The sequence below is a fragment of the Heptranchias perlo genome, chromosome 7 (assembly GCF_035084215.1).
Source record: "Heptranchias perlo isolate sHepPer1 chromosome 7, sHepPer1.hap1, whole genome shotgun sequence".
NCBI lineage: Eukaryota > Metazoa > Chordata > Chondrichthyes > Hexanchiformes > Hexanchidae > Heptranchias > Heptranchias perlo.
The window spans coordinates 72,413,686-72,425,110 of record NC_090331.1 but is presented as its reverse complement, the minus strand read 5'-3'; the positions used below and the strand labels follow the sequence as shown (position 1 = coordinate 72,425,110).

General features: G+C 43.0%; 1 protein-coding gene across 1 annotated transcript; it reads left to right on the top strand.

The window, feature by feature from the left end:
* Positions 1-4,795: 4,795 nt before the first annotated feature.
* Positions 4,796-10,350, top strand: LOC137323860 (gamma-crystallin S-1-like). The gene is made up of 3 exons (XM_067987871.1): positions 4,796-4,810; positions 8,319-8,565; positions 10,082-10,350. The coding sequence occupies exons 1-3, from the start codon at positions 4,796-4,798 to the stop codon at positions 10,348-10,350; spliced, it is 531 nt and encodes a 176-aa protein (XP_067843972.1).
* The last annotated feature ends 1,075 nt before the right edge of the window (positions 10,351-11,425 follow it).

Below are 11,425 nucleotides of genomic sequence, written 5' to 3'. Positions count from 1 at the left end.
GTGAATACAGGCCGAGTCGACCCAATCTCTCCTCATATGACAGTTCTGCCATCCCAGGAATCAGTCTGGTGAACTTTCGCTGTACTCCCTCTATGGCAAGTAGATCCTTTCTGAAGTGAGGAGACCAAAACTGCACACTATACTCTAGGTGTGGTCTCATCAAGGCCCTGTATAACTGCAGTAAGACATCCTTGCTCCTGTATTTAAATCCTCTTGCAATGAAGGCCAACATACCATTTGCCTTCCTAACTGCTTGCTGCAACTGCATGTTTGCTTTCAGTGACTGGTGTACAAGGACACCCAGGTTCCTTTGTACATCAACCATTTCCCAATCTATCACCATTGAAATAATACTCTGCCTTTCTGTTTTTCCTTCCGAAGTGGATAACTTCACATTTTTCCACATTATACTTTGCCCACTCGCTCAACTTGTTTAAATTGCCTTGAAGCCTCTTTGCATCCTCCTCACAACTGACAATCCCACCGAGTTTTGTGTCGTCAGCAAACTTGGAAATATTATATTTGCTTCCCTCATGCAAATCAATGATATATATTGTGAATAGCTGTGGCCCGAGCACTGATCCCTGAGGTACCCCACTAGTCACTGCCTGCCACCCCGAAAAAGACCCATTTATTCCGACTCTCTGTTTCCTGTCTGTTAAACAATTTTCAATCCATGCCAGTATATTACAACCAATTCCCTGTGCTTTAATTTTGCCCACTAACCTCTTATGTGGGACTTTATCAAAGGCCTTCTGAAAATCCAAATAAACCACATCCACTGGTTCTCCCTCATCTATTCTACCAGTTACATCCTCAAAAAACTATTGTAGGTTTGTCAAAAATGCTTTCCCTTTCATAAATCCACGTTGACTTTGTCTAATTCCGTTTATTTTTTCTAAGGGTCCTGTTAACACATCCTTCATCAAAGACTCTAGCAATTTCCCTTCTATTGATGTTAGGCTAACTGATCGGTCGTTCCCTGTTTTCTCTCTCCCTCCTTTTTGAAATAGTGGGGTTCCATTTGCCATCCTCCAATCCATAGGATCTGTTCCATAATCTATAGAATTTAGGAAGATGACAACTAATGCATCCACTATTTCCATGGCTACCTCTTTTAGTGCTCTGGAATGCAATTTATTAGGCCCTGGGGATTTATCGACTTTCAGTCCCATTAATTTCCCCAGCACTATGTTTTTACGAATACTAATTTCCTTTAATTCCTCCTTCTCACTCGTCCTTTGGTCCTCGAGCATTTCTGGGAAGTTTTCTGTGTCGTCTTCTGTGAAGACAGAACCAAAGTATTTGTTTAATTGCTCTGCCATTTCCCTGTTCCCCATTATAAATTCTCCCATTTCTGACCGTAAGGGACCTACCTTTGCCTTCACTAATCTTTTTCTTTTTACATACTTGTAGAAGCTTGTACAGTCCACTTTTATGTTCATTGCAAGTTCACTCTCGTACTCTATTTTTCCCCTCTTAATCAATCCCTTGGTCCTTTTTTGCTGAATTCTAAACTGCTTTTTCTGGCAATTTTATATGACTCCTCATTGGATCTAATACTATCTTTAATTTCTATTGTTAGCCATGGTTGGGCCGCTTTTCCTTTTGTGTTTTTGCGCCAGAAAGGAATGTATAATTGTTGCAATTCATGCATTCGTTCCTTAAATGTGAGCCATTGCCTATCCACCATCATGCCTTTTAATGAAGCTTCCCAATCTATCAGAGCCAACTCACTCCTCATACCTTCATAGTTTCCTTTCTTTAGATTTAGGACCCCAGTTTCAGATTGGACTACTTCACTTTCCATCTTAATGAAGACTTCTATCATGTTAAGGTCACTCTTCCCCTAAGGACCCGCACAACAAGATTATTTATTAATCCCTTCTCATTGCACAATACCCAATCTAGGATAGCCTGTTCCCTGGTTGGCTCCTCAATGTACTGGTCGAAAAAATCATCTCGTACACACTCCAGGAATTCATTTGGTTTGGCCAGTCTGTATGTAGATTAAAGTCACCCAAGATTACTCGAGTACCCTCGTTACATGCGCCTCTAATTTCCTGTTTGATGCCATCCCCTACATTACCATTACTGTTTGGAGGCCGATAGACTACTCCCACCACTGTTTTCTGCCCCTTGGTGCTTCATAACTCCACCCAGACTGATTCTACATCTTGATTTTCTGAGCCATTATCCTTTCTCACTGTTGCTCTGATCTCATCCTTTACTAACAATGCCACCCCAGCTCCTTTTCCTTTTTGCCTGTCCTTCCTAAATATCGAATACCCTTGGATATTAAGCTTCCAGCATTGGTCATCCTGCAGCCAAGTCTCTGTAATTACAATTATATCATATCCGTTTACATCTATTTGTGCTGTTAATTCATTTACTCTATTACGAATGCTTCGTGCATTCAGATACAGTACCTTTGGATTTGTCTTTTTAACATTTTTAGACATCTTTACATTTTTATGTACTCTAGCCCCATTAGTCTTATTACCATTTTTCTTACCCGGACTCTATTTGTTAGTGCACTCTTTTGTTTGTACGGTCTGTCCCTTCCTGACACAATCTGGTTATCCTTACCCCAATCACTTTCCTGCACTTCTTCCTTGTCTTTTCTCTTTGACATTCTGGATTTCTCTCCAGCGGGACCCTTCCTCCGCCCCTTATTTAGTTTAAAGCCCTATCTACCTCCCCAGTTATTTGATTTGATAGAACTCTGGTCCCAGCATGGTTCAGGTGTAGTCCGTCCCAATGGAACAGCTCTCTCTTTCCCCAGTACTGGTGCCAGTGCCCCATGAATCGAAACCCACTTCTCCCACACCAATCTTTGAGCCACGCATTCATCCCTCTGATCTAATTGACCCTATGCCAATTTGCTCGTGGCTCAGGTAACAATCCAGAGATTATTACCTTTGTAGTTCTGCTTTTTAATTTAGTCCCTAGCTGCTCAAACTCTCTCAGTAGAACCTTTTTCTTAGTCCAACCAATGTCATTGGCACCAATATGGACCACGACAACAGGGTCCTCCCCCTCCCACTCCAAGTTCATCTCCAGCCCGGAGGAGATAACCTTCACCCTGGCACCGGGGTGACAACATAGTCTTCGGGACTCATGCTCCTGGCTGCACAGAACAGTGTCTATCCCCCTAACTATACTGTCGCCCACTGCAACCACCTTCCTTTTCATTCCCCCCACTTGAACGGCTTCGTGTGCCACGATGCGGTGGTCAGTTTGCTCGCACTCCACGCAGTCCCACGCTTGTCCACAAGGGTTGCAAGAACCTCAAATCCATTGGACAAGCGCAGGGACTGAGGATCCTGCAATACTACCTACTGGACCCCCGAACCTGCCTCACTCACAGTCACACCCTCCTGTCCCTGACCATGTGTCAGTTCTAAAGTATCTAATCTAAGGAGTGTGACTACCTCGTGGAGCAAAAGGTCCAGGTCGCTTTCTCCCTCCCTGATGTCTCGTAACATCCGCAGCTCGAACTCCAGCTCCTCAACTCGAGGCCGAAGTTCCTCGAGCCGCAGACACTTACTGCAGATGTAGTCACCCTGGACAAAAAGGTCCATAAGCTCCCACATATTGCAGCAGGAACACATCTCTTGTTCTCCCATTATTTTATTTATTTCATTAATTTAGAGTTAAACACATTATTTTCCTTGTTTAATTTATTAGATTATTTCAATTAAGTTTAGTTTTTAAAATTTAGTTATATGCTGTATGTTAACTCAAAACTTAGCCCACAGTCACTACCAATCACTTACCTGCCTCACCTGTGACGTCACACTGCAGTTTTCTCTGATTGCAGGTCTTCTGAAAAAAATAAGCTTCGACAAGTATATAAAAAGGAAGAGGGTAGCTAATGTAAACATTGGTCCCTCAGAGGATGAGACTGGGGAAATAATAATGGAAAACAAGGAAATGGCAGAGGAATTGAACAGATATTTTGTATCTGTCTTCAGAGTAGAAGACACTAATAACATCACAATAATAGTAGAAAATCAAGGGGCAAAGTGGGGGGAGGATCTAAAAACAATCACTATCACGAGAGAATCAGTACTAGGGAAACTAATGGGTCTAAAGGCTGACAAGTCCTCTGGACCTTATGGCTTGCATCCAAGGGTCTCAAAGGAAGTGGCTGCAGAGATAGTGGATGCATTGGTTGTCATCTTCCAGAATTCACTAGATTCTGGGAAGGTTGCAGCGGATTGGAAAACCGCAAACGTAACACCCCTATTCAAGAAGGGAGTGAGACAGAAAGCAGATAACTATACACCAGTTAGCCTAACATCTGTCATTGGGAAAATGCCAGAATCCATTATTAAGGAAGTCACAGCAGGACGTTTGGCGACTCATAATACAATCAAGGAGAGTCAACATGGTTTTATGAAGGGGAAATCATGTCTGACAAATTTATTAGAGTTCTTTGAGGAAGTAACGGGCAGGGTGGATAAAGGGGAACCAATGGATGCAGTACATTTGGATTTCCTAAAGGCATTCGATAAGGTGCCACATCAAAGATTACTGCACAAGATAGGAGCTCATGGTGTTGGGGGAAATTTACTGGCATGGATAGAAGACTGGCTAGCTAACAGAAAACAAAGAGTCTGAATAAAAGGGTCATTTTCAAAATGGTGATATGTAACTAGTGAGGTGCCGCAGGGATCAGTGCTGGGGCCTCAACTATTTACAATATATATCAATGACTTGGATGAAGGAACAGAGTGTCATGTGACCAAATTTACTGATGATACAAAGATAGGTGGAAAAGCAAATTGCGATGAGGACACAAAGTGTCTGCAAAGGGATACTGACAGGTTAAGCGAATGGGCAAAAATTTGGCAGATGGAATATAATGTGGGAAAATGTGAAGTCATCCACTTTGAGAGGAAAAATATAAAAGCAAAATGTTATTTGAATGGAGAAATACTGCAAAATGCTGCGGTACAGAGGGATCTGGGTGTCCTCGTACATGAAACACAAAAAGTCAACATACAGGTGCAGCAGGTAATCCGGAAGGCAAATGGAATAGTGGCCATTATTTCCAGGGGGATGGAATATAAAAGCAGGGAAGTCATTCTACAACTGTACAGGGTGCTGGTGAGGCCACACCTGGAGTACTGCGTACAGTCCTGGTGCCCTTATTTAAGGAAGGATATCCTTGCATTGGAGGCAGTTCAGAGAAGGTTCACTCGGTTGATTCCGGGTATGGAAGGGTTGTCTTATGAGGAAAGATTTAACAGCTTGGGTGTATACTCATTGGAGTTTGGAAGAATGAGAAGAGATCTTATTGAAACATACAGGATTCTGAGGGGAATCGATAGTGTAGATGCTGAGAGGATGTTATCCCTTATGGGGGAATCTAAAACTTGGGTTTCATAATCTCAGAATAAGGGGTCACTCCAAAAAGCTGTGGAGGCTGAATCATTGAATACAATCAAGGCTGAGTTGGACAAATTTTTGATCAGCAAGGTAGTCAAGGATATGGGGAAAGGGCTGGAAAGTGGAGTTGAGGTAAAAAACAGATCAGCCATGATCTCATTAAATGGCGGAGCAGGCTCGAGGGGCCGAATGGCCTACTCCTTCTCCTATCTCTGATGTTCTTATGGTCTTATGCTGCTGCTTTTATCCCATTCTCAGTCTGCTGCTGCTCAGGCCCGCCGCTGCTCTGTGGAAAAGTTAGGAAAAGCAAGGCAAAGCAGCACCTCCTTCCCCCACTTCACCGAACTCCCACACTTCCCAAACTCTCAAGTTGTTCACTCCGTCCTCACTGCACTCAGTGCCGTTGCACTCACAGGCCCCTGTTATTTCCACTGTTTGTGACTCAGATGAGTCAGCCCTGCTCTGCGACTCTTTCAGAAACCAGTTTAATCCAGCGAACCATTTAACGAACGACAGCAGCTCTCCAGTTTGTCTCTGCTTTGGCCTGACAAACTTCAAAATTTAAAGTTTAAAATTGAACTGAAACAGTCGATCATACTTAACAGTTAATAGCAATTAACACTAGATTTTAAAAGATTTTAAACTAGATTTTATACAACTCAAAACTCAGGAGGAATAATATTTCCAGGGTACTTCTTGGATGGGCTGCAAGAAGGATTTTTAACGAAATCCTGGCTATCTTGCAGTCAGGAAAATGACACTTCTAATGGAGAGTCGATTTGATTGAAGTGCACTCTGCTCCGACATCGCCTGGGAGACCAGCCCTGAAACCTGAGAGAGCAGGCAGTGAAAATAATGAGAAGGTTTGGATCACTGAGCTCTTCCCCACTGTGAAGGACAAGTTGTGGTCTCACAGTGGATTGATGGAGATAGCAGGAGATAACATGGCTTTGGGGAGGTAGGATAGGTCCAGTTGTGATGCTCCTGCCATCATGCATGTGGGGCAGCCTTGATGGACCTGCTGGCCTTTTCCTACCCTTCATTTTTGTATGTTCGTATGTTTTCAGGAACCACTTATTGCCATTAATACACAGAATGTTTTCCAGAGTTTAATACAGAGCAGAAAATGTACAATTGGCCAAGTCACTGGTGTGTTGTGGATTAACATTGTACAATATTGAAAATCGAGATGTCGAATTTCACTTCCTGTATTCTTTATTTTTACTTATGAGGGGCACAACGTCAATCCCATCCTGAAAATTTTGTTTATTCCACGATTTATTTTAAAAAGGTAGTGATTTAACTGAAAGTCCTGCTTCTAAACTACCCCGAGTACAAAGGTTGCTCGTTTGGTAAAATACAAATTTATGAATCACAGGAGGTTCTGTTATTGCACTCAGTCAGGTAAGGTGCACATTTGCACGATTTGCTGAATCAATCACAACTCTGCAACTGGTTCCTTGTTGGAATGCAACCTCAGTCATATTTTTATTAAAAGACATCATTGATATTCTTTATGGAAGTAATCTTCCTCAGGTCAGTTACATGAACAATGATCAATGATTAATGTTTCTTATCTGTTTTTAATCATTGGTCTACTTTCCCCCCCTTATATAAGTTTCATGATTTATGGGTCAAATACAGCAAAGGTTTGGGGCCAAAGTATCACAGCTACAATCCTCTGCACAACCTTCCCAACCCAAGTTGCGCTGCTTTGAGGGAGCTCAAAATCGAACTGGATCACTCCTCAATTAACAGGAAAAGGCCGTTGTAAATTGTTCTCTGGGAAAGTACAGTGGTCTCTGGGAAAGTGTAGTGATCTCTGGGAGATCACAGTGATGTCTGAAAAATACAGTGATCTCTGGGAAGTACAGTGTTCTCTGGGAAAGTACAGTGATCTTTGGGAAAGTACAATGATCCCATAGAGATTAAAATGGTCCATGCAAAAGCACAATGTTCTCTGGGAAATTACAGTGATCTCTGGGAAAGTACAGTGATCTATGGAAAAGCACAGTGATATCTGGGAAAGTGCAATGATCTCACATCCTTTTTTCCAAGTTATCCCGAAGGAGAACGCTCCGGTCTTTAACACTTTGCCTTCAGGACAAAGAAAGCTGAAAGCTCCTTTCAATCTCTGACGTTGGTTTCCACATCTTAAATTTCCATCGTTCTCTTCCTTATTTGAATATTCCTATTATTTGTCCCTGACTTAAAAACAAAAAAGCAGACAGTAAGTTTCTATCAAAGACTCTGTTTAAACTAAATAAACAATGTATGATCTGTAATTTGTGTTAATAAACACCACCCACAATATGGTTGCCCATGAAGGCAATAATGTCATCAGATTGATGCCGGCCGTGATATCATTGAATGAAGGATTTGGAGAGGGGGCAGTGGTGCAATCTGGAAACTAAACTCACTCGTAATTATACATCAACCAGATGTGCACAAGGCAATAACCGAATCGACATGCTCTGGATATCTCTGTCTTCATTGCCAGTTTGGGAGCAGAACCAGGCGGTTCCACCAAACTATTTGAAACAGACCTGAGTGACTTTGTATCTGTGATTGTCCCAGAAGTGCTTTGTTCAAACAACAATTAAAATGACAGGAAGGCCAAGGGGAAAGAATAAATGACACATCAGGCATCTTTCAGGTGTTTTTCAATGAATGCAACATGCGTTTTGATGATTTTTGCTGAGTTTCAATCCTGAATCATTAGAATAACAAAGATACAGCCCAGAGAGGCCTTTCTGCCCAGCATATAAATACCAAGCTGTGTGAAGCAGTGAAACATTCAGTCTAACTGTGAGCTCAAAATGGGAAAGGCAAGGAGAACTCAGATTTTATACTCTGTATTAGAATTCTTCAATCCCCTAATTTGAGAATTTATTAATTTGCAAATCTATATCTTTTCACAGATCATCTTTTATGAAGACAGGAACTTCCAGGGTCGGCACTACGAGTGCAGTACTGACTGTGCTGACCTGTCCTCTTACTTCAGTCGCTGCAACTCCATCCGTGTTGAGAGTGACTGGTGGGTGTTGTATGAGAGACCCAATTACATGGGATATCAGTATGCTCTGAGCAGAGGAGAATATCCTGACTACCAGCGCTGGATGGGATTCAATGACAACATCAGGTCATGTCGCACATACCCATATGTAAGTTACCTTTTATGATTTTTATATTTTACCCAGATTGAGGACAAGTTAATGACAACTTGCTGAGCAATTGAGTTTGTCAATGTCAACTGGGAAAACACTTCAGCTGTTTTCACTTGTATTAAGGCTTTGTGTGTGGTATTTCGAAATTACCTGATATTTGTAGTGATAATGAAGATACACAGCTTGGTTATGAACAGTTTAATTATCCAAACTTAAAAGACTAGGTGAAATATTTGGCACGTTTTTAGTAATGAAAAACGGGTGGGTTGGGACTGGTGGGGGCATTCAAAATCTCAACCATTTCAGACCCACCCCTAACCCACCCCCATTCCACCTTTTTACCGGGGTGGGATGAGGGGGTCAGTGGCCAAGCCACTCCCAGGAGGCTGGTCAGACTTTAAAACCTTTCATTCACACTGCAGGCCTCCAATTTTCCACAGTTTCCGATTTCAACCCCGAGGGGCTGGGATTTCTGGGTCTTCTCTTTTCTGCCACTTGAAAGGAGGCTAGGAGGTCCGAGACTAACAGATAGGTGCCTTTCTGACACAGCTTGTGGGTTCGGAGGAGCAGGAGTGCTTCCCCCAGGCCCAACCAGCCTACCTGCAGCGAACCCCCAATGATAGCTGAACCCCCGCGATGATCCCGACCCGTCTCCCAATGATAGCGGACACGTGCCCCCGAACCCCGACCCTTCCACACAGTCAGGAATCCCTGCCCCCGATCTCCGCTCACCCTCAACGATCGCAGACCCCCAACCCCCAACCACGATCCTGCCCCCAACAATCACGGACGCCCACGATGACCCCTGACCCCTCCAAAGTTCGTGGATGTCTGTGACTGACCCCTGATCCCTCCCGCCCTTGACTGACTCCCCCCATGTCTCTCATGTCCCTCATGTCTCCCCCCCCACCCATACAAATATAGATTTACCTGAAGACTTACCTGAACACATCCTCTCCCTGGCTGTTTTCCCATCTGACTGAGACCAACCTGTCAATCAGGCGAGTCAGTCAGACGGCAAACAAACAAAAAAAGACGTCCTTACGTAAATATCGTGAGGATGTCCAGGGAAGCCGCACTTCTGGGTTTTCTTTCCGCAATTTGAGCCCCCCGCCCAATTCCCGGCTGGGAGTCAAAATGATGCCCATGATCTGTGCACCAGTCCAAAGTTTCAATAAAATGCGGGAATATAATTGGATGAATTATTTCACAATAATGAACCAATTAGAACTTAAAGCCTAATTGTTCGATTGGAAGTTTGGAATGTAAAAACACCACCTACAGGGAGACTCAGAACTTAGGCATCTTATCTTATCATTTACACAAGAGCTGCTTGGTGACTTCAGTTAGGAGAGAATCAGTTGCTTCAATAGATGTCACTGAACGGTCTCTTGCTTTTCAGAAACATCATCTGTAACCTTTCTTAAGCTCCCTTCTCACCAGGAGGCTGTCTTTCTAGACACTGAACATTTATAGTTTCTTCACTAATATGATCTTATTTATATTACAGTACAGAGGTGGAAACTACAGAATGAGGATTTATGAGAGGCCTGACTTTGGAGGACAGATGATGGAATTCATGGATGACTGTCCATCTGTCTACGATCGTTTCCGCTACCGTGACATTCACTCCTGCCATGTGATGGACGGTTACTGGACCTTCTATGAACATCCCAACTACAGAGGCCGCCAGTACTTCATGAGACCCGGTGAATACAGGAGATTCAGTGACTGGGGTGGCTACAGCTCAACTATCGGATCTTTCAGGCGCATGAGGGACTTCTAGATTGTTCTTGAAAAACGTGATTTTGTCTCTCTGAAATAGTCTTAAGATTAATAAAATCTCCTCTACTTAACAACCGAGTTTGTCATTTACTTTTGGATTATAGTGGAAATCACAGAGAAATCTCATGGAAGTCTCAGGCTGGGGTTTCATGCCGAGTATTTTATTCTTTGATCTCAGCTAATGAATTGATTTCAATTCAGTAAATGCAGATTTAGGAATGAACGTTGTCCATGATATTGACAATACAATGCACGGACTTCATGAAAGTGAGCATCAAAATGTCAGTCACTATGAATGAGGGCTGCTTGTCCCATGAATGAAATCCAAGGTTTTCATTTCTATATCATCTCAGTTGACTAAAGGAAACCTGGAATAAAAATCAGGCATTTTTAAAGTAAAAATATGCACAGCATTTAGTCCAGCTTCACACTCGTCCTCAACTCCAAGAGAATGTAACTCCTTTTTAAAGTAAAAACATTGAAAATCACATCAGAAAACAAAATTATAGTGAAATCCACTTCCAATGTTCACCACATTCAGTGAAGAAGTGGATATATTGCTGATGTAGAAATGCAAAAACCACGTTTGATTCAATGCTGTAACTGTACACACGCTCGTGGTTCTCAATGTAAGTCGGTTGTCCAACTCAAAACTCAGTAGGAAGTATATTTCCAGTGTACTTATTTAATGGACTGCGAGAAGGATTTTTAATGAAATCCTGGCTATCTTGCAGTCAGGAAATTGACACTTCTCATGGAGAGTCGATTTGATTGAAGTGCACTCTGCTCCGACATCGCCTGGGAGACCAGCCCTGAAACCTGAGAGAGCAGGCAGTGAAAATAATGAGAAGGTTTGGATCACTGAGCTCTTCTCCACTGTGAAGGGCAAGTTGTGGTCTCACGGTGGATTGATGGAGATAGCAGGAGATAACATGGGCCCGATGTTAGCAGCGCTGCGGGTTCTCGGTGGGGGGGCTATCGGGCGCATGGGTACCGCGCCCGGCAAAATCAGTCAGCCACCCGTGCGATCGCAGCCCAATTGGATCCACTTACCTGCTCCTCCGGGTTCCCCACTG